The 24,087-nt window shown below is 42.9% G+C and overlaps 1 protein-coding gene across 1 annotated transcript in view; it reads right to left on the minus strand.

Moving 5' to 3' along the window:
• Positions 1 to 21,068, minus strand: part of dcdc2b (doublecortin domain containing 2B) — a 48,516-nt gene extending 27,448 nt beyond the window's left edge. Inside the window, exon 1 of the mRNA XM_078566359.1 lies at positions 20,791 to 21,068. Coding sequence (XP_078422485.1) covers positions 20,791 to 21,068 — 278 coding nt within the window. The remainder of the gene's footprint in view (positions 1 to 20,790) is intronic.
• Positions 21,069 to 24,087: the final 3,019 nt, after the last annotated feature.

Genomic DNA, 24,087 nt, shown 5'->3' on the forward strand with positions numbered 1-24,087 from the left:
CATGTAGGAAACATTAAACGTGGGAGGAAATAGGTGATAGATGCAGTTCTGTGCAGAAAAATGGAATGTAATACATTTTAGAAGTAAGAATTAGAATTTATTAAAGGAACAGAGGGGCAAAACCCAAACAAAACCTGTGTTTCAATTTCTACAGGTATAAAATATAAAAACAAAGAGAGGTAATGTTGAGCTTTTAAAAGAGTCATAACCTGGCTGCAGTTGGAATATGGGGTATTTTTCACAAATAGTTGCAGTAAGGATGTAAAAACATTGGAAAAGATCATAAGAAAAGGTAACGATAGATTTTTTTCCACAGGTTAGGAAGGTGATCGCAAGTAGTCACAAATTTAATATCATCATAAAAAGAATTAAAGTAAATTTAGAAAAATATTCTTTACATAAAATGAGTCTAGCATGTGGAATTCACTGCCATAAATCATTGCTCAAAGTGTTTGCTAGTAGAATTAGATATAAACAAGAATAAAATAATGAATCAAAATGCCATAAATATCTTAATTCAAAATACTTTAAAACTCTTTGAGTTAGACAAACAAAATATTTTCAGTTTATTTTAATGTGATCATTTTAAAATTGTGCCCTCACAAAACTGTCATAAAAACCAGTGGGAACAATGACTGATACCAATTTGGGGCTGGGGTGGGTGAGGGGGAGGCAAGAGGTCAAAATTGGCCAAGAATGCCTGCAAGGCCAGGAACATGGAGGCCCTGCCGATCTTAACATTCTCATTAAAATATTTTACAGCTACCCTGCCCAGCAGCCGGCCAAATTGACAGCTCAGCTGGTGGACAAGGGGAGGCTAGTAGCAGGAGGCCACATCTGGGGACCCAACGGGACAATTGGAGGGGCTGTGGGGAGGTTGGATAGCTCGGTGGAGGTCAGCAATCAGGGTTGGAGATGCTGAAAGCATTCTTGAAAGGCCTGAGGGGAGGACTCTTGCACTCTTTATGATCAATCAAGAATCTATCTAACTCAGCCTTAAAAATATTCAATGATTCAGCCTTCACTGCTCTCTGGGGAAGAGAATTTCACAGAACAATGACTCTCTGAGAGAAGAAAAAATCTCTTCATCTCCATCTTAAATGGGAGACTCCTTGTTTTTAAACAGTGTTCCCTGGTTCTAGTGTCTCCCACATGGGGAAACATCCTCCCAGCATTCACCCTGTCAATTCCCCTCAGGATCTTATATGTAGCTGTATATACAGGTTACATATAGCTATAGCTGACTTGACTCATCTGAGTTTCAGCTAGCTTATTAGCAGGGCTCTCATTGCAGCTTGTAAATGGAGTGTGGCTTTGACAGAGCGAGTAGCTGGGTGTTTTGTGAGTGAGGGAGTTCGCTGAAGAGGGGAAGGAGGTGTTCTTTTCTTTTTCTACCTTTTTAAGCCTCCAGTATTCTTACTTCAGTATAGAGGAAGAAGCTGATTGGTGAGTAACTGGTAAGCTATTCTATTTATTCTCCTTATAATAAATAATTTGTGAAGTTAAGGTATGGCAGGACAGCTCGGCCAAGTAGAATGTACATCCTGTGACATGTGGGAAATCATGAATACACCATGTGTCCTAGACAAATACATCTGCAGGAAGCATCACCAGCAACAGAAGCTTGAGCCCTGGGTTTCAGAACTCAATCAATGGCTGGAGTCACTATTGTGCATCCACGAGGCAGAGGGCTATGGGTAGTACGTTTAGGAAGGTGGTCACCTTGCAGGTGAGGAGTATGAGGCATGGAGGGCATGAGTGCCCTCCAGGCAGTCTGAAAGAACCAGGCAGATACTGCAGGAGTCCCTGAGTCGATCTTGCTTGATAACCGGTTTTCATTTTAGATAGTGGTGAGGGTGATGGTTCCTCGGAGGAGTGCAGCCAGAGCCAAGTCTATGGCACCACAGGTGTCTGAGCTGCACAGGAGTTGAGGAAGAAGAGTGAAAGAGCAATAGTGATAGGGGAGTCATTAGTTAGGGGAACAGACAGGTGATCCTGTGGCCACAGATGTGACTCTGGGATGGTATGTTGCCTCTCTCGTGCCAGGGTCAAGGATGTCACAGGACAGCTTCAGGATATTCTTCTGGGGAAGAGTGAACAGCCAGAGGTCATGGTCCACATAGTACCAATGATGTAGGTAGGAAAAGGGATGAGGTGCTGAAAGCATATCTTAGGGAGTTAGGGAGGAGATTGAAAAGCAGGACCTCTAAAGTAGTAATCGCAGGGTTACTCCCAGTGCCACGTGCTAGTGAGCATAGGATTAGGAGGATTATCACATCCTTTATAATAGATTCTAACAGCATAAGATTAGGAGGATTGAGTTACTAAACATGTGGCTTGAGAACTGGTGTAGGAGGGAAGACATCAGATTTCTGAGGCATTGGAACTAGTTCAGGGACAAGTGGACCTGTACAAGCTGGATGGGCTGCACTTTAGCAGGACTGGGACTAACGTCTTTGGAAGGGAGATTTGCTAGCATTGTTGGGGTGGGTTTAAACTAGATTGTCAGGGGAATGGGAACCTGAGAAGGAGATCAGTTTGGAGGGAAGCAAAACTGGTAACAGGAAGTAGAAAATTGTAGGTGAAATTAGAAGGCAGACAAAGCGAAGGGAAACATCAAATAGGATCAGAATGCAGAATAATGTTAAAAAGATAAAGTGAAGGGCACCCTATCTGAATTCATGCAGCATTCACAACAAGGTAGATGATTTGCAGTGACTAATAGGGGTAGCTGGTTATGATTTAATTTCCGCTACGGAGATGTGGGAACTGAATATTCAAAGATATTTGTCATTTAGGAAGGATAGACAAAAGGAAAAGGATGTGGAGTGGCGCTGCTAAAAAATGATAAGATCAGTACATTAGTGAGAGAAGATCTTTGATTGAAGGATCAAGGTGTAGAAGCAGTTGTAGAATCAGTTTGGGTGAAGCTACGAAACAGCAAGGAGCAGCAAATATTGGTGGGAATTGTTGATAGGCCCCCAAACTGTAGCAGTAACGATGGGCACAGTATAAATCAGGAAATTAGAGCTGTATGTAACATGAGTAATACAGCTTCCGGAACAGCTTGTTGAAGAGCCAACTGGAGGTCCGGCTATTTTTGGTTTAGTATTATTTAACGAGAAAGGGCTAATTAATATCCAGGCTGTAAAGGAATCTTTAGGAAATAGCGTAAAATTCTATCATATTATGGTCACTAAGTTTGAAAATGATATAGTTCATTCTGAAACTAGGGTCTTAAATCTGAACAAAGGAAACTGTGAAGATCTGAGGTGCAAGTTGGCTATGCTGGATTAGGAAACTACACTAAAAAATTTGATGGTAGACAGACAATAGCTAGTATTTAAAGAAGTATGACATAGTCTACAACAAACATACATTCTTCAAAGACACAAAAACCCAACAGGAAAGGTGAATCAAACATAGCTAACAGAAGAAATTAAAGATTGCATTAAGTCAAAGGAAGCAGCTTATAAGGTTGCCAGAAAAAGTAGTAAGCCTGAGGGTTGTGGGAAATATGGAATCCAGCAAAGGAGGACCAGGAAAGCGATAAAGAAAGGGAAAAGAGAATATGAATGCAAGCCAGGAGGAAACACAAAGGCGGACTTGTACAAGCTTCCTTAGGTATGTGAAAAGTAAAAGATTAGCAAAGACAAATGTGGGCCCATAACAGGCGGAGACAGGGGAATTTCTAATGGAGAATAGAGAAATGGGAAATGGTAGAGAAACTAAATAATTACTTTGTGTCTGTCTTCACGGAGGAAGATACAGAAAATCTCCCAGAAATACTAGTGAACCAAGGGGCTTGTGAAAGAAATTAGTATTATTGAAGAGGTAGTACTCAAAAAATTAATTGGATTGAAGGTCGATCAATCCCCTGGACCTGATGAGCTACATTCCAGAGTGTTTAAAGGGATAGTGGATACATATCATTCAGGATTATATAGATTCTGGAAAGGTTCCTGCAGACTGGAAAGGAGCAAATGTAGCCTACTATTTAAGAAGGGAGGGAGAGAGAAAACAGAGAACTACAGACTTCTTATTTTGACATCAGTAGGAGGGAAAATGTTATAATCTAATGTAAAGAATTTGATAACTAGACACTTGGAAAATAATAATATGATTGGGCAGAGTCAACATGGATTTATGAAGGGGAAATCATGTTTGACAAACCTGTTGAAGTTTTTTGAGGATGTTACTTTTAGCATAGATAAAGGAGACCCAGTAGATGTGGTGGATTTGGATTTTCAGAAGGTTTCTGATAAGGTCTCAAACAGGAAGTTAGTAAACAGAATTAGAGCACATGGGATTAGGGGTAATATACTGGTATGAATTGAGATTGGTTAACAGACAGAAAACAGAGAGTAGGAATAAATGGGTCATTCTCAGCGTGACAGGCTGTTACTAGTAGGGTACCACAAGGATCAGTGCTGGGGGCCACAGCTGTTCATGGTCTATATAAATGATCTGGATGTGGGGTCCAAATTTAATATCTCCAAATTTGTTGATGACACAAAGCTAGCTGGGAATGTAAGTTGTGAGGGGGTGGGGAGGTGCAAGGAGGCTTCAAGGGGACTTGGACAGACTAAGCAAATGGCAAGAACAAAGCAGATGGAATATAATGTAAGTGTGAAGTTATCCACTTTGGTAGAAAAAACAGAAAGGCAGAATTTACTTTCCTACCTGTCTTTCTGTTTCTGGGTCGTCAACAAATTTAGCAACCATACCTTCCGTCCCCACATCCAAGTTATTTTTATATTGTTAGGAAACCCAAAAATACCTAAGTTGGGAGTTTGGTGTTCAGGAGCTACAGTTCCCAGGGGGCCTTGGGCTTCCTGCACATGCATTGGCCGGGAAAGGGCCGGACATACGCAGTTCATTTCTTGTACGTCTCCAGGCCGGGAACCGGCTCCATGCACATGCACAATAGATAAAGAAGAAAAGTGAAATGGAGGTCAGGTGACCTGAAGAGGAACGCCATTCGAGAGAAGGCGTCCCAGGGAGCAGGACATGAGGAGGGGAATAGGGAGAGGTCCCAAACAAAGAAGAAGATCCCAAATCAGGGAGTGGGACAGAAACAGGGCTCAGAAGAAGGTCCCAAGGGAAGGACAAGGACAGAGATCAGAAACAGATCCTGCTAAGTAAAGTTGAGAGAAAGGAGCAGAGCAATAGGTTCTGAATTAGAGAGAGAGAGCAGCAGGGAGCAGACTTGAAGAAAAGTGGGCTTGAGAGAATCCCTGAAGATCTGAGCAGGCAGCCAAAGATTGGTGACTTCTTGCTCCGGGTCCTAAAGGCACAGGTACCCTTTTGGAGCAGTGGTGTTCCGCTTGACACAGCCAAAGATCTGAAAGTGCGCTTAGGAAGGTGAAGCTTTAGTGCGCGGAGATCCAGGGGAAAGGAATCTCAGCAGACGAGATTAAAACCCTGAGGTGGATTCTCGTTGAAGCTGTCTGAGTGGGAGTGACATTTGGAGAGAATTCCAAGGCGAGTTCTTCAAATGTGGAGATTGGAAACCCTCCTGAGAAAGGCAGAGTTTTAGTGAGCCCAGTTGGCTCTCAGTGTGACAATCGTCTCTGGGCGGGTTGTTGAGAAAGACATAGGATCTGCTTTGGTCACATCTGTTATTTACTTTAGAGTGTGGTGTGTCTGACCACAGTTCACCAGTTGGTTCACATATGCCGCATACTTACCCTGAATATTACAGTATAAGATAGATGTGGTAAATTGTTTTATCTTTCTGAATTTGTATGTGTCTGTAAATATATAGCTGGGGTGAGGGAATAGTGAATATTTGAATCATTTCATTGTGTTTGTATTGAGATCTTTCCAACCTTTTTGTCTGGTGTAATATAATTCATTTTTCTTGTTTAATAAATATTTTATTCCTTGTGTTAAATGTTCATCACAGACTCCTGTGAATTTGTTCAGTAACTTATCTCCACAGTTTCTAAAAAAAAAGTTAGGATCAAGCCAGCTTTCACTGAGGGACCTAACCTTTCCAGTAATAACATCAGCTGGGATCGTAACAATATGGATGGTAAATAGTTGAGGCCCCAAAACTGATCCCTGTGGAACTCCACTGGTTACATATCGCCAATCCAAAAATGACCCATTTATCTCTACTTTCTGCTTCCTGTTAGCCGACCAATCCTCTATCCATGATAATATGTTACCCCATGAGCTCTTATAGTGTGTAATAACCTTTGATGTGGTACCTTATCAAACACTTTTTGGAAATTTAAGTACACCACAATTATAGGCTCTCCTTTATCCACGTTACTTGCTACTTCCTCAAAAAGCTTGAATAAATTAGTCAAACAAGATTTCCCTTTCACAAAACCATGTTGACTCTTCCTGAGTGCATTAAGGTTTAATAAGTTGCCTGCTATAGCCTCCATAATAATAGATTCCAGCATTTTCACTATGACAAATGTTAAACTAACTAACCTGTAGTTACCCGCTTTCTGTCTCCCCCCTTTCTTGAAAAGAGTTATATTCACTAATTTCCAATATGATGGGACCTTTCCAGAATCTAAGGAATTTTGGAAAATTAAACCAATGCATCTACTATCTCCGCAGCTGCTTCCTTTAGGACGCTAGGATGAAGTCCATCAGATCTTGCTGACTTATCAGCCTTTAACCCTAATAGTTTTCTCAAATGCCCTGTCCCTGGTGATTGTAATTGTTTTAAGTTCCTTCCTCGCTTTCACTTTTTGATTTACAAGTAGTTCTGGGTTGTTATTTGTGTCTTCTACAGTGAAGACAAACACACAGGGCTGAATTTTCATCCTCGAGCCAAGTAGTGGGAGTCGGGAAAATTCCTGATTCATCCCGCCCACCTCAGAAACAGTGCCCGCAAGGATGGAACCTTTCATTGTGGGGGGGGTGGTGGGTGTGCACTGGAGTCAGGCCAGTTGACCTGGGAAAAGGTTTGGAGGCAGCCCCTGTGTTGAGGCAGGCTGTTTAAAAGACCCACCTCTGTGCTGTGGGACTTTGTCCCTGTCAAAATAAAAACAGAAAGGTCCTCACCCTCAGCCCTCACCCTCCCATACCCTCTCCCCCTGAGACACTCACCATGCCTCATCCATGCCACCTCATGCCCCCCACCCACCCTCTATGGCCCCTGATTCCTCCATGCCAAGGTATGCCCCTCCATCTACCTCCTATGGTCCCTCATGTACCCTATGACAAGCTATGTCACTCCACCCACCCCCATGGCCCCTTATGCCCTCTGCCAATCTGTGGCACTTCCATGCCAATTGACCCAGTATACAATTACACAATATAGAACCAATAAACCCTATAGTGACAATGGTATATATTTTTTAAAAGCTTTTTAAAATATCATTCATTCATAACTTTCCACTATGTTAAAAAATGTTATTTTACTATAGGGCAATAAAAGTGTCAACCAAATCGACCTTTTAAAATTCCAATAGCTGAAATTGCAAGCATTTGAAACATTTTAAACTTGTTTAAATAAGCATTGCGCAATTGACAGCAGAGATCAGAGAGCCATGTTTTCCATCAAGCAACGTTTGCCCTGGATCTCAGGTGTTTCGACAGACTAATAGATTTCTGGGCTCTCAGCCAAGCCTCATTATGTATTCTTGGCTGACAGCCCAGATATCCATCACAGTACTAAAACACTTGAGACCCAGAGACAACATTGTTTGATTGACAGCTCTGGTTCTTTGATCTCTGCTGTCAATTTTAAATCATTCTATTATTTGTGCATGTCAGCTTGATAACATTCTTTCTTCTAAGCCGATTTTATGGGGTCAAGTCACAGTCCATGAAAAGAGTGCACAATGTACATCTGAGAAAGTTCTGCATCACCAGAGTTGTTTACTGGCTGTCCACTCACATGGTCCAGGGGTGGAGATGAATGATCCCACTGTGCTATTTAAATAAGAATAAAGAATTCTCCCCGAGTCTTAGCCGACATTTCTCCTTCAACTAACGTGAGCAAAAACAGATTAACTGGTCATTTATCCAATTCACTATTTGTGGTATCTTACTTGGTTGTCATGTTTGGCTATTTAAAAACTGACTACAATCCTGAGAATATATGATGTTATATAAACATATTTATACCTAAATCATTTGACACAAATTATGTAAACTTCTGCCACTCAAAGAAAAAACTTTGCCAGGCAGTTTAATGAAGACCGATTAACCTTTGTATTATGGTTGTGATTTGAGAGATATAATGGGCAGAATTTTGCCCTTGGATGGTGTGCGGGCCCCACCGGCTCGACGGCGGGTGGACAGCCGACTCCCGCCACCGAAACAGGGCCCGCCGCCATTTTGAGTGGGCGGGCCAATTAAGGCCTACCCAGCGGGCTGCCCGATGAGAAGCGCCAAGCGCTATGCGCTTCTTGTGCGGTTGGGGGGGGGGATGGGGAGGGAATCCCCAGCTGTCAAAGTGCGCTTTTTCACACATGCGCGCAAAACAGCGCACTGCTCCCTGAGGCAAAGTCCTGTCTCAGGGAGATTCATGACAGGTAAGAAAAGTCAAAAAATAGAAAAATTAATAAATCATTAACATGTCCCCCTCATGTGACAATGTCACACGAGATGGGACATGTTAATAGAAAATGACATAAACTTTATTAGACTTTTTAAAAACGGACACGAAACCTCATCCCGCCAGGGCTCCTGACCTGCCCACCAACCTTAAGGTTGGACAGGCAGGGTCTTTAATTATCTTAATTACTCTGTCAATGGCCTCAATTGGCCACTGACAGGTTGGCGGGTGGACAGCTGATTTCGCTGTCCGCCCGCCTTCCTGAAAATTTAAAGGGACCGGGATGATGTTGGGGGTTCCTCCCGACGTCATCCTGCATCACTTTCCCGTCGGCGAGCAGGCCCCGCCCCCAAATCGCCGAGGGGAAAATTCAGGCCAATGCTTCTGTCTGATCTCATTGTCATGCACAGTGAAAGCTGTTGTAACTGTGAAACTTTAACAAGTGTAAGCTGAAGCACAGAATCTAGTTCCCACTGCGCAATTTCCCTTTTATTTAACTATCAAAATGCAGCACAGCTACATCTGAGCAAAAAAAATTTCCATCTTTTCTCGCATGTTTCAAAACAAAGATTTGTGCTCCATTAGTCCATGATTTTCCTCGATTAACAACTTGGTTAACAAGTTTCCTTGCACAATTGAGAAGTAGTCTGTGCAAGGTACAGGTACCTGGTCAATTCACTAATTCATAGTCAATTGATTGTTACATCAATGAATGAACAGTTATTCTGTTATCAACAAGGTTCTTTCTAACATTGGTCAGGTTTCCTCTTTTCTGGTTTAGAACAATGGTGATGGTCCAAGCAGAAAGCTTTTGCCATTCCAGTTGCAATTTACAATTTTGTAGTTGGGGTTTAAGATCCTGTTTAATCTATTTGAACTATTACATGGGATATTGTATTAACTTTAATTTTTTAACTAAATTTACCTTTAAGCGGCGTGATACCATGGGGCAGAATCTTCTGTTTGGCGTGCGGGGCTGGGCCCGTGTAAAACGATGCGCGTTGACGTCAGGCGTGCGTCCTGACATCTCCGCGCGTCATTCCAATCTTTAGTTTGACGGGCACGCAGCTGACTCTAGTGCGTGCCCGCTGAACTGTCAAAGGCCTATTAAGACCATTAATAAACTAATTAAAGTAATTGTCAGGGCTGCCCATGTGACCTTAAGCTTGGCGGGGGGCAGGCGGAGAGCCCAGGCGGCCTTTACATTTTTCATGAAGCCTTATCCACGGGCGGGATGAGGTTTCATGAAGAGTTTATTACATTAATAAAAATTTTTTTGAACATTTGATAAACATGTCCCAGCTCATGAGGGGACACGTGTAAATGATTCTTAACTTTTTTTTATTTTCAGCTGTCAAATTCAACTTAATCATCTTGTGCGCGCATGCGCGAAAGAGCGCAGGTCCCAACTCTCCCTCCTCCCGCCGACTGCACAGGGGGCGCTGAGCGCTACCGGGCACGTGTCACGCTGGGTGGGCCTTAATTGGCCCGCCCATGTAAAATGGCAGCGTGCAGCCGATCGGGGGGGGTGGTGATTGGCTCCACGCCCACCCACGTCCGCTCCCAACCGACCCACCCGACGGGGAGAAAATTCTCCCCCATGACTTAAAAACCAAAACTGTCATTGGCTGTTGATCCTTATTTTATCCGTATTATTTTTCTGCAGTGTAACTACAGGATTAAATACATTCACAGCCTGGCCTGTGTAATCGTGCTCATTAAGTGTCACTTCATAAACAACTATTATTCTAGCTGATTATTAGAGGTTGAAAATTCCAAATCCTTTGTTAACTTTTACCATGTCTGGTTTTATAACCAAGCTTTGGTTATAAAGGTCAAGATTCTGATGGAATAACTGAGGTCAGCATTAAAATGGCATAAACTTCAATGAGGTGTGTGAACTTTAAGTGCTGGTAACCGAACTTTGCCAAGTAGAATTCCTACTTTACCACATTTTTAGAAATAATAACACGAAGCTGCTTTAGGTAGTTGTGGTTAGTTGGGTTCCTTGAACTAAACCATAATCTATCATACAAATTGAATATTCCGAATTCCTCTCTTCAAAAACAGTTATAATTAATTACAGTTTACTTTCTGGAACACTGATTGTTGCTGTGTAAATTTGTTTGATCTGTGATCCTCCAGGTCTTCAGAACTCTCCTGATTGATAGCAGGTACCACACAGGTTCAACTAAAAATTTAACTGTTAACAAACTGCATTCTCACCTCTGAGTTGGGTGACACTGCAACTGCAGAGGCTGCACTGCAACATCCTAAACAGCTGGCAGAATGAAAGATGGCGCAGGTTCCATCAAACTCAGCCATTAGGAAAAGGCTAAACAGTCACCAAATTCAGGGCGGGGTGGGTGGGAGGGGGTGTTGTGGGGGGGTTAGTGGTTCGTGGGTTCATCCTGGCTGGAAAGCAGGGTGCAAGGGGCAAACTCCAAGAGCAACAGCAAGTGCAGAGAACTCTCAGGAAGCATCGATAGATGGAGATGAAATAGGGATTGCTGCTCAGGAGAGGGGTGGCAACAGTTTGGGAGGGGGAGCGAGCGAGAGGCTGCGGGGAGAAAGGGGCATTGATGGAAAGGACAGGTCTTTGAACTGCAGGCAGCAAGGCGCAAACCAGTACTGGCACCAATCAATGGGCACACACCAACGACATCAGCAGCAGACGCATTGCGAGCCAAAGGTACACCTGTAAAGACCCCTGGCCAATTGGCATCAGGAGTTACAGTGTTTCACCTCAATTTAGGGACAGGACAAACTAGTGAAATACAATAAAATCTCTCTCTGTTTCCCAATATGCTCAAGAATGGTTGGCGCCAGATAATGAAAAATGCCAGTTAATGGGGGGTTACATTACTCTGGTCACAAGGCATAGCGCTGCTCTGTCTTTGAGGGGTCGAGGAAGAGCAGCTGTGCAGTCAAGGGCCCAAGCACATCAGGGCAGCACAGTAAAACCACCACAACAGAGGAAGCAGACACCACTCTGAGTGGTATATCTTTGTTCAGGTAGTACTAACAAAACAAACCCAATCATTTAATAATTTCAATGTAAAGCCTAAAAACAACTTTTGCAGATTTACAATCTATTGTTATTATTATTAGTTATCAAAAAAAGAATTTGGAACACTGAAAGTGAGCGGCATATAAAAAAAATAATTAAGCTGTCAGAGAATTCTGGTTAGCAGAGTGCTGGGTAACACAAATTGAAATTACTTTTAACTAGAAACAACATGAAAATAAAATATTGATTTATTTTACTATTATTGATCAAAAAGTAATTGCCTAACAAATAAATGGTTTGTTATAATAGGTGTTTTTAAATACTTGTTAACGCTCCTGACTTATTATGAAGTATAACAAAAATAGACCAAAGGAAAAAGATTAAATTGACAACAATGAGATTTCAAAAGGTGTTTGATAAAGTTCCAAATGTGAGGCTTTTAAAGAGAATGTTGACATATATGGAACTAAGGATAGATTTTCTAATCGGACTGAATATTATCTTGGCAATAGAGAGCAGGAGGAAATATGCAAGACTCTACCTGGGTGGCAACTAATGAGTGAAACTCAACAAGAATCTGTTCTGTGTCTCTTTGCTATTTACACTGTCCATAAATGATATGCCAGAGGAAACTTTTAATGATGATATATTACAAAGTTTTCAGATAGCACTACAGCTTGTGGTTAGGTGAATACAATGAAGAAGATTGATAACATTTAAAGGAACCTAGACAAACTTAGCAGATGGATTAAGGAACAGAAGATGAATTTAAATTTGAATGATATAAAGTAATACACATTGAAACAGGAAACAAATCAAGTAGGCACATTATATGTGTGTCAGTTGTCAAGAAAAATAAAATGTATGGATGTGATTATCTGTATTCTTTGAATAACCAGTGGTCAATATTGGGAAGACTGAAGCCATTGTCTTTGATCCCCTCTCCAAACCACATTCCCTTGCTACTGATTCCATCATTCTCCTTGGCAACTGTCTGAGACTAAATGAGACTGTTCACAATTGGTGTGATATTTGAACTTGAGATGACCTTCCGCCCTCATACCTGTGCAATTACAAAGACCATCTATTTCCACCTCAATAACATCGCCCAACTTTACCCCAGCCTCGATTGATCTGCTGCTGAAACACTCACTCATGTCAATGTTACCTTGAGACTTGACTATTCCAATGCAGTCCTAGTTGACCTTCTACATTCTACCCTCCATAAACATCAGATCATCCAAAATTTTGCTGCCTGTGTCCTTACTCACACCAAATCCTGTTCACCTATCACCCCTGTGCTCATTGACCTACACTGGCTTATGGTAAAGCTGTGCCTTGGTTTTAAAATTCTCATCCACATTTTCAAATTCCTCCATGACTTCATCCCACCCTATTTCTGTAATCTCTTCCAGACCCAGACTGGTGGCAGCCTTCCACCTCATAAGATGATGGTTTGAATCTTGGTGGTCAAGTCCATGTTAAGTCTGGCCTGCTAAGACTCAGGAGTCGCACTTTGACATGGCAGTCTCTGCTGTGTTTGCTGAAGAGGAAGACAGTGGGCGGAGAAGATGCATCATTCGTTAGCCTCTGTTTTCTCTGGGCCCTCTTCTCGGCCAGATGAGCTTTCTGTTTCCGCTCACCTCTTCTAACACCCTTCCAAACAGTCAGCCTCCAGAGGTCACGACCATTAGCAGCTGTCTCCCAGTTATCAATGTCAATGTTCATCATCTTCATATCTCGCTTGCAGGTGTCCTTGTAGCAGAGGTATGGATGCCAAGGGGGTTGTGACCCAGTAGCCAATTCACTGTGCAGAAGGTCTTTGGTTACACTGTTGTCATCCATCCAATGAACATGGCTGAGCCAGTGCAGAAATTGTTGGCTTAGCAATGAGTGTATGCTGATGGAATTAGCATATTCCAGGGCCTCTGAGTTGGTGAGCTTGTCCTGCAAAGGGATGTCGAGGATATATTTTTTTTATTCTTTCAAGTCATGTGAGCTTCGCTGGCTGGGCCAGCATTTATTGCCCATCCCTATTTACCCTTGAGAAGGTGGTGTTGAGCTGCCTTCTGTAACCTCTGCAGTCCACCCACAGTGCTGTTAGGAAGGAAGTTCCAGGATTTTGATGCAGTGACAGTGAAGGAACGGCGATATATTTCCAAGTCAGGATGGTGAGTGACTTGGAGGGGAAATTCCAGGTGGTGGTGTTCCCATCTATCTGCTGCCCTTGTCCTTCTAGGTGGTAGTGGTCGTGGGTTTGGAAGGTGCTGTCCATGGAGCCTTGGTGAATTCTTGCACTGCATCTGGTAGATGGTGCACACTGCTGCTACTGTGCGTCAGTGGTGGAGGGAGTGAATGTTTGTGGATGTGGTGCCACATCCTGGATGCCCTGGACAGTGTCAAGCTTCTTAAGTGTTGTGGGAGCTGCACTCATCCAGACAAGTGGGGAGTATTCCCTCACACTCCTGACTTGTGCCTTGAAGAAGGTGGACAGGCTTTGGGGAGTCAGGAGGTGAGTTACTCATCACAGGCTTCCCAGTCTCTGACCTGCTGTTGTAAGCACAGTACTTATATGGCACGCCCAGCTCAGTTTCTGGTCAATGGTAACCCCCAGGATGTTGATAGTGGGGGATTCAATGATGGTAATGCCATTGAACGTCAAGGGGCGACAGTTAGATACTCTCTTGTTGGAGATGGTCATTGCCTGACACTTGTGTGGCGTGAATGTTACTTGCCACTTGTCAGCCCAAGGCTGGATATTGTCCAGGACTTGCTGCATTTAGTCATGGACTGCTTCAGTATCTGAGGAGTTGCGAATGGTGCTGAACATTGTGCAATCATCAGCGAACATCCTCACTTCCGACCTTATGATGGAAGGAAGGTCATTGATGAAGCAGCTGAAGATGGTTGGGCCGAGGACACTAACCTGAGGAACTCCTGCAGTGATACATCTGAGACAGCAAAGGTGGAAACTGTTCAGCCTTTTCTCCCTCCAAGCAGACGTTGTCCTGGTCTCCCCACTGTAGAGGAGTGTGCTGAGGACACAGGCTTGGTGGGCTCACAATTCGGTGTTCTCATTCAGGTTGCTGTTGTTCCACACTCTTACTCAGCTTGGACAGAACAGCTGCAGCTTTTAGAGTGTGTGACTTGACTGATGAAGTGACAGATTGCTGGTGATTGAGGAGCCTAGATATGTGAAGCTCTCAACAATATCCAGCACCACATTGTCAATGCTGATAGATGGAGGTTTGGCAACATCCTGGACCATGACATTTATCTTCCTGATGTTGATGGTTAAACCAAACTCTTTACAGGAGTGAGAGAATCTGTCCATTTGTCTCTGAAGGTGCTCCTCAGTATGGAATGTTAGTGCAGCATTGTCAGTGTAGAGCAACTCTCTGATGAGGACTTGGTGCACCTTTGCCTAGGATATCAGACTGGCAAGACTGAACAGCTTTCTGTCAGTGGACATCCTCTGTAGGCAACCTGAAGGCATATGACAGCAGCAAAGAGAAGAATATGCCAAAGAGAGTCTGTGCCAGAACACAACCCTGTTTGACCTCAATACGGATGTAAAAGAGTTCGATGTTGCCCCATCATAGCTGACCTTCCCCATCACGTTGTCATGGAAAGAGCAGCTTCAGTGGGCGGCCAACTTTCTCCAGCAGCTTAAATAAACCTCCTCTGCTCACATGGTCGAATGCCTTGGTGAGATCAATGAAGGCGATACATAGTGGTCTTCTTTGTTCACAGCATTTCTCCTGCAGCTGCTGGACTGAGAAGATCATGTCAGTTGTAGATCTCCCAGTTAGAACATAAGAACATAAGAACTAGGAGCAGGAGTAGGCAATTCAGCCCCTCGAGCCTGCCCCGCCATTCATTACGATCATGGCTAATCTCATTTCGGCCTCAACTCCAATTTCCCGCCCTCTCCCCACAACCTTTCAACCTGTTACTAATTAAAAATCTGTCTATCTCCTCCTTAAATTTATTCAGCGTCCCGGCATCCACTGCACTCTGAGGTAGTGAATTCCACAGATTCACGACCCTTTGAGAAAAGTAATTCCTCCTCATCTCTGATTTAAATCTACCACCCCTTAGCCTAAAACTCTGGCCTCTCGTTCTAGAATGCCCCACAAGGGGAAACATCCGCTCCACGTCTACTTTGTCTATCCCCTTTAGCATCTTATATACCTCAATTAGGTCTCCTCTCATCCTTCTAAACTGCTCAATCTCTCCTCATAAGACAAGCCCCGCATCTCTGGAATCAATCTAGTGAACCTCCTCTGAACCGCCTCCACTGCAATTACATCCTTCCTCAAGTAAGGGGACCAAAACTGTGCACAGTACTCCAGGTGCAGTCTCACCAATGCCTTGTACAGCTCCAACAACACTTCCCTATTTTTATACTCTATTCCTTTAGCAATAAATGCCAAAATTCCATTTGCCTTCCTTATTCCCTGCTGTACCTGCATACTAGCTTTCAGTGATTCATGCACGAGGACACACAGATCCCTCTGCACTGAAGCATTCTGAAGTTTCTCTCCATTTAAATAATAAGTCGCCTTTTTATTCTCCGACCAAAATGGATAACCTCATACTTATCCACGTTAAACTCCATCTGCCACATTTTGGCCCATTCACCTAACCTGTCCATATCCATTTGTAAATTTCTTATTTCTTCATTGCAGCTTATTTTCCCATCTATTTTGGTGTCATCTGCAAATTTAGCTATAGTACCTTCTATCCCTGAATCCAAGTCATTAATATAGATTGTAAATAGTTGGGGCCCAAGGACCGAACCCTGTGGCACCCCACTAGTTACAGCTTGCCATCCAGAGAAAGACCCATTTATCCCAACTCTCTGCTTTCTGTTGGTTGGCCAATCCTATATCCAAGCTAATATATTACCCCTGAAACCAGACCGGGACTCGGGACAGCTGCATTCGGCTGTGATCTGCAGTCTGACAAGGGCAACACGGGTAAATATTTTCCCCGCGATGCTGAGCTGGGAGATGCCTTGATAGTTGTTGCAGTTGCTGTGGTCGCCCTTGCTCTTGTACAGAGCCACCATCTTTACATCACGCACATCTTGGGCCACTGCCCCCCTCCCTCCAGCCGAGACAGAGATAAGGTTGTGCAGATGCTGCAAGAGTTGCTGGTTTCCAGTGCTTGGGGAGTTCAGGCACCATAAAAACCCACAACCCTCGGAGATATTTTCATTCTTCTAATTCTGGACTCTTGAGCATTCCCAATTATAATCACTCTACCATCGGTGGCTGAGCCTTCAGCTACTTAGGCCAAAGCTCTGGAATACTGCCCCTAAACCTCTCCACCTCTGTATCTCTCTCTCTTCTAAGACATTCCTTAAAACCCATCCCTTTGACCAAGCTTTTGGTTATCTGCCCTAATATCACCTTATGTGGTTCAGTGTCTAATTTTGCTTTATACTGCTTCTGCAACTTGGGATGTTTTATTACATTAAAGGTGCTATATAAATATAGATTGTTTTTGAACATTCCCACTAATTATCGTGACAATGATATCTATTGAAAGCAATTGAACTGGCAGTCCTGGTAATTCGACTTGGTTCTAAATAAACCTGGTAAATCACTTCTCTCAAATCTGGAACACGGTGTTTACATGTATTGGTACTGGTTTCGCTGACGGCACACATTGTGCCGGTTACTATATAAAAGGCCCAGGTCTTTTCTGACAGTCACTTCTCATTCCTCTTTTCATCTTTTTGTGTATTTATTTATTTTTTTATGCAGTATTTTGGTAGGAAAAAAACAAACTTGTTATGGACTTGATCTTTCAGACAGGTTTCTCATACGAAACAGTGAACTTTATTTGCAAGGCTTCAGCAGCAGTTACATACTTCCATCAAGATCCACAACTAGACACAAACTCCACCCCTAAGGTTCCCCGCACTTAGGGCTGATTCGTTCACACTGTCACTTGATAGTACATGATACAATAAGTCTTAAAGCTACAGTCACTACATTCCTTAAAGCTACAGTTACTACAAAACTGTACACTAAGAAAACATGGAATAGGATGAAAATTAATACAATACAGCCTGGGAGAGTGGCAAGAGGTGATTGGCTCTTTGCACTGTTTGCTGGAAAATCACCAGAGCTTTCATTATATGCACACATTTATGTGTATGTAGTGTAAGGGCCTGGCACAGAAAGGGTTAATATGGGGCTGGGTACAGTACTGCCCACACTGTGAACACATGACCCAAGTCTAGAGGGCAGTCATGTACTGGACAGAGCTGTGTGTAGGGGGAAGTATGGAGACAGCTCCCAGCTTAGTCAATCTATGGAATTCTTTACTGCAGAGGGCTGTAGCGGCTGGGTCATTAAGCATATTCAAAGTTGAGGTAGACAGATTTTTGATCAGTAAGGGAATCAAGGAGTATGGGGAAAAGGCAGGAAAGTGGAGTCAAGGATGATCAGATCAGCCATGATCTCATTGAATGGCAGAGCAGACTCGGTGGGCCGAATGGCCTACTTCTGCTCCTACAACTTATGGTCTTAGACATTATACAGTATATATGTACATAGTTATGTATAGTTAATAAACACTTACTATTAAATTATACAAGATTCATAACCTCTTCATAAGACCTACACACATCTTACAGCATATTGACATATACATGCATCTACATACATATACATTTATAACTTCCTTACAAATAGAGAACCCAGAAAATCTTCCTCAGCATATAAAATAAAACATTTTCTTCATTTCTAGTCACCCTTCATAAATAAAATTCAGGACCTCAGTGGTGAAGGAACAGCACTTACTCACTCACAACTGCCTGCAGGCTGTGCGGCAGCCTGGCAGTGAAGATTTCCTCTAATTCAGCATCTCTTTCAGTCCTCTGCCCCCTACAGGGAACCTGTCATGACTGTGAACGGGGCAAGCAATAGTGAGGCTCATATTCAATCAATTGAATAATCGTTGCTGAGACGTATAGCGCAGGATTTTCCTGATGGGCTTTGGGACCCTGACTTCAGGGTTAAATGGGGGTCAGAACCCAACCCCGTGGGTTTGATTTTCAGGCCCCACTGTGGTTGGAACCGGAGGCAGGCGAATGCTAAAATTAGCATCATCAGCCCGTGTGCCAGCTCCTTGACTCCAACCCGCTCTTGGCCCATTCTCGTGGAAGCCGGATGGGGGTGGGGGCACACGTAGAGGGTAGCAAACCCAGGACATTTAAAGGAGAGCAACTGGGATTTTCCAGTTGCTTCCCAGGTCCCCCAGACCACGGGGCCAGTAACCTAGACAGGCCCTCCTCACCTGCCTAGGTGCTGCAGCACACAAAAGCTGCACTATAAAGAGGCTTCCCAACCGATATCACCCCCTCACAAGGTGGTGTGGCAGCAAAAACCATTCCTTAATTTAAATTTTAAGAAGCTGGTGAGAGGACACGTCCATCTCGAGGCACCCTCTCTCTCTCTTACCGGAAAAGACAGCCTGCTGCCCATTCCTTACAAGCTGAAAGGGTAACAGGTTCATTTGAGGCCTCCATAAATCCATAAGACCATAAGACATAGGAGCAGAAAATAGGCCATTCGGCCCATCGAGTCTGCTCCGCCATTCAATCATGGCTGATAAGTTTCTCAACCCCATTCTCCCGCCTTCTCCCCATAACCTTTGATCCCCTTACCAATCAAGAACCTATCTATCTCGGTCTTAAATACATTCAATGACCTGGCCTCCATAGCCTTCTGTGGCAATGAATTCCATAGATTCACCACTCTCTGGCTAAAGAAGTTTCTCTTCATCTCTGTTCTAAAAGATCTTCCCTTTACTCTGAGGCTGTGCCCTCGGGTCCTAGTCTCTCCTACTAATGGAAACATCTTGTAAATGTGGTCTGACCAGAGCCTTATAAAGCCTCAGCAGCACATCCCTGCTTTTATATTCTAGTCCTTTCGAAAAAGGGTGGTCATCCCTGCCTTTTTTTTTGTGAGTCACCCCAGGCCTAGGTAAGGTTCCCATGCTCAGGGTTATGAGTCATGGCCAACAGCGGAGCTAGCGAATTTACAGTGATGATGGTGGAAGAGCTGGAACCTCTAGGGAAAACGACTGCTTCCAGGTGGAGAACCCCTCAGGATGAGGACTTGTGTTTCCTTTAAGTGTACATGAGGATTTCAATGAGAAACTAACTCATTTCCCGAGTCATATTGCAGATTGAAATTGAAAATAGGAAGCAACTCTGAGCAACTGAAAAGGAAAGTATGAGAGCACGAGGTGTGATGAAATGTTCACAGTCTGTGCCCTTAGGCCTACCTGTCCTTAGACAGATCACTACTGGTGCTTTGAGACCCGCCCGCCTTCCCTAATTGGCCAAGTCAAGGAAAATCACAAAGCGTGACTGTTTCCCTGTTGTGAACAGTCTCTTGAAGCTTGAGGGCTAATCAGAGGCCTTCCAGCATGGAAGCAGCAGCAGGCTGCCTTTTCAGATAAGAGACAGAGAGAGGGTACCTCAAGATGGCCTCCAATAGGCAGCCTGTAGCTGTGATTGCAACTGAAGCCAGGCAGGCAGAGAGGGCCTCAAAGTCCATGTGGAGTGCTGGCCATCCCAGGTCTGCCATCAGGAGGTCACCTCAAGGCAGCTTCACTGTTCCCTGATGCCCCCAGAGTCTGACTGGAAAATCCCATTCGCTGCTGATAATAGGCCTAACAAGCTGAATGGCGAGGAGATAGCTCTGCCCCCATACGGCCCTCACCCCTGACTCTCTCCACCACCCCCCAATCCTGCCTCCTGCCGCTGAGAAAGAGGCTTGGGGTGGGGGGGAGGTGCATAAGCTTTAGCGCCTGACCACCTACATACTCAATCACATCGGCAGCTAACAACCCTGCCTGCAGAGTCCAAACCAGGAATTAGAAAACAGGAAATATAAATTATATTTAAGGATTGGGAAATGTAGGGGGGATTTTAAAGAAGAGAGAAAAAGACAGAAAAGTTAAAAAGAAATTTAGATTGAACCTGCAACGATCTGGCTAATTTACAGCTAGAATTTAAAGGAATTTCAGTGAATTGGGTTAAAGTGATTATATCCTTGTCTTTCATAGACTGTCACATGGATTTCAAATGAACACTTAAGATCAAATTATGTCTAATATCTTTTTACTTATGCTGAAAAAAACCAGAAGTTTCTCAAACTGTGAAAAGACCACAGGAACTTTAGTTCATGGACAGGTTGAGACTGAATAGCATAAATGTACTTACTCTATTTTTTTAAACCTTTCAAATCCTGCGGCCACATAATGGCATCCATTCTGTAGGTCATTTAATTGAAGGACCCGGTGTCCCCCACTCGGTGTGTAAATATTTCTCACAGCCACAGGAGCATTGATGTTGTTTGTTACTTCATTTAAAAAAGATTCAAAAGTTAGAATCTGCCTCTGGTTGACCACAAGCTTTCTTCCAGTAAAGAAAGGATCTCCATTCTTAAAGACTACCACATTCTTTGCCTGGGGGACAAGAGAAATACCCGTTGAGGCCATTTTCCTTCAGGCCAGCTTTTCTCCCCTTTATTGCATACTTCAATCACTACTAAAGTTATTGAGTGCCGTGAGTGACTGTGCTATGCAAAGCTACCTTGGTTTCCATGGTGCTGTTTTCATCAATGGTTGCTTTGTGTGTTGTGCTGCCAGTAGAACCTAACTCAAATCAATAAGATAAATTTACACCTATTGTTTGGTTGCAAGCTCCTAAATCAAAGAGTGTTGCTGTTCTGAACCATTCCCAAGCAGGGTTATTAAATGGGGGTTGGAATTCTGCCCCAACACATGTCCAAACTGAGTACATTGTCTTTCAATTTCTATGCAGGGCTGCTTAGTTTCAGTGTGTAGGCAAGTATTACACAAGCGCTATGTTTTAATTTTGTGCAGAAATGCACAAGAGAACCCACATCAGGAATTTATATCAGATCATCATAAGGCAATGATCTGACATTCTGCTAATGGCATCCATCTAGTGGTCTAGTATCCTCAGGTGATCTGAGAAAGAGGTGAAGCTTTGTTGTTGCAGGCTTCCAAGATGATAGTTGCCATGGAGATATGGGGTCGTTAGTGATCAAACCAAACAAATTATCTCATGGCAGTTCTGTTTGGTTGAGTGTCTGATTAGGGAGTGTCTCTTCAGTTTTACTCAAAGCTTTTGCTTTGGGGAAAATAAGTGTGATACACATTGAAATTTAGCCAAATCACTCTCTTTGGAATATTCACAGAATGTAACAGCTCCAGATCTTACATTCTGCTGGCATTGTGTTGTTTGGTTCATATAAAAAAATAAATCAGCGAAAGACTACATGGGGCATATTTGTACAAAAAGATTACTGTCAGAAATTTTCAATTTGTCTGATAACACACTGATTTTGATTCCCACTACAAAATGTAATTCATCTAAAATTTGAAGGGATCTTTAGAACCTGTGTTCTGATTAATAGATTGCACTGTTGTACCACAGCAGCTCTTGTATTTATTTCAGAAATATATTCATGTATTCTCAGCCAATTGGATTACAGAATTTAAATGTTTTACTTCCTTTTTTTTAGCTGAAATATCATGTCCTTTTAAGGTGATGGAAATTGTTGCAAGGGAGTGAAAGGTCATGATAACAATCTGCCCAGTGGGAGTAGAGTTGGATGCCATTTTGCAATTCATTTGATTTCTGCTCTGTTTCAAGTGTAAAGCTGAGCACCTGCATCTGCTGGACAGGTCTTGGTACAACTATCCCTTGTCAGCGAAATCTCTTCCTTCGGTAAAGTATAATAATGCTTGAATGTGGAGTAAAGCTCCCTCCCCCCAATAATATACATTCGCCCCATCCGGGGTCATTTTAACTTATAAAACTTTGGGCAAAGTTACACCTTGGAGCAGCAATTGGCGGAATCTAAATTCAGAATGCCAAAATTAATTTCAATTAAGACTTTTACAGTGAACAGATTGAAGATATTGGGCTGGATCCAAGTCCATGCCCAGAGGTGAAAGTCTATAAGCCATCAAGTGCTCTTGTTTCCAAGCTTTTTTTGCAGTAATATTTTATTTTACTAGTATTAGTATCATAGATAAGTATACCTATTGCACTTCACTATTAATTCTCCACATTAACATAGAAACTTTTCAAATATAAGCTTTGACAGAGCTTATTCTGGCCACTCAGAAATTTTGCAATATTTTTACAGATAAACCAACAAGGGCTCAGATAATAATTCTGTGTGCATTTTCCCTTATATATAAGTTCACTTTATATAAGTTCACTTATATAAAGTCAGCAGAAACAGGCTGAAAAGCTCCTCGAGCCAGCAATGTTCAGTCATTCTCCTGCAGTCTATTAGGTTCCCTCTATACCTCACTCTGAACAGTCAATTGTTCTTTCAGTTTAATTGTTATTTTTGTAGACAAACAAAATAACATCAAAGTGGATGACTGTGCTATCTCAGTGCGCTACCTGGTGTGGCAACATATTTCCATATGCATTTCAGTTTCATATTCTTCCTCCTGTAAAATAACCTCGAGATATTTTTCTGTGAGAAAGACATCAAACTAATACAGGTTGTTGTGCTAGTGAATCATAAACACCAGGAAGGTCTGGGTTGGATTATTTTGCAGAGTTGACAGATTTCAATAATGGAGCACTAAATTTCAAGCCAATCATGGAAATTTCAGCTTCTACTAGGGGTATTCAGAGGGGCGATATCAGATTGGCCACCCATGTTACATTATGTTCAATTTCCTTTCCATTGAGGTCAACACAAAGGAAGATTCGGCAGGATGTTTCACAGTTGGTCAATTGATAATGCCCATCGTCCGTTGTCTCTGTGCTTGGCCCATTCCTGATAGCTATTCAGCCACCCCTGCCTGGAAAGTAAACTGTACCAGGTGAATACAATATCTGACCAGAATGTGAGCGACCCCATGGTTCAATAGCCTGCTGACTCTCAATGTCCAGATTTCCAATTAGCCTTTTGAGTGAGGCACTCGAGAGTTGATTGTACTGGTGCAACCATCATGAATAAAGGGAAGAAAAGAAGAAAGAACAAAAGTTGGGGGTGGGGTGGTGGGCTGGAATGAGAAATGATGGCACTTTGGTACTTTGGTGATATTCATAAGCTATTTATAAAATAAAGACTTTTGTTTATATTATTCCTTCTTTCCCAACTTCATGCTTAGCCCAAATTCTATTAGTGTCATTCATTTATCAACCTGTTTTTGTCTGCTTTGCTTATCAAACATGGACACATTATTTTCAGAACAGCATAGCTGCAGCTACCTGTACATTTTGTATGAAAATTAACCTGATTGACTGTAAAGATGCATCAGAAAAGGTAGGGTAGGTGTGTCAGAGCCTTTCACAACCAGTGTACGACACTATTGTGCTGGTTCATGTTTTGGGGAAAAACATGTATCTTATCTTGGGGTGATGGTCCCTTTAAGAAGTAGGTTTTTCTAGGATCTGATTTCTGAGTGAGAGAGAGAGAGAATGTCGAATGGGGAGCTTGCAACCTTAGGACAGTTGGGG

The sequence above is a fragment of the Cetorhinus maximus genome, chromosome 21, assembly GCF_964194155.1.
Source record: "Cetorhinus maximus chromosome 21, sCetMax3.hap1.1, whole genome shotgun sequence".
NCBI lineage: Eukaryota > Metazoa > Chordata > Chondrichthyes > Lamniformes > Cetorhinidae > Cetorhinus > Cetorhinus maximus.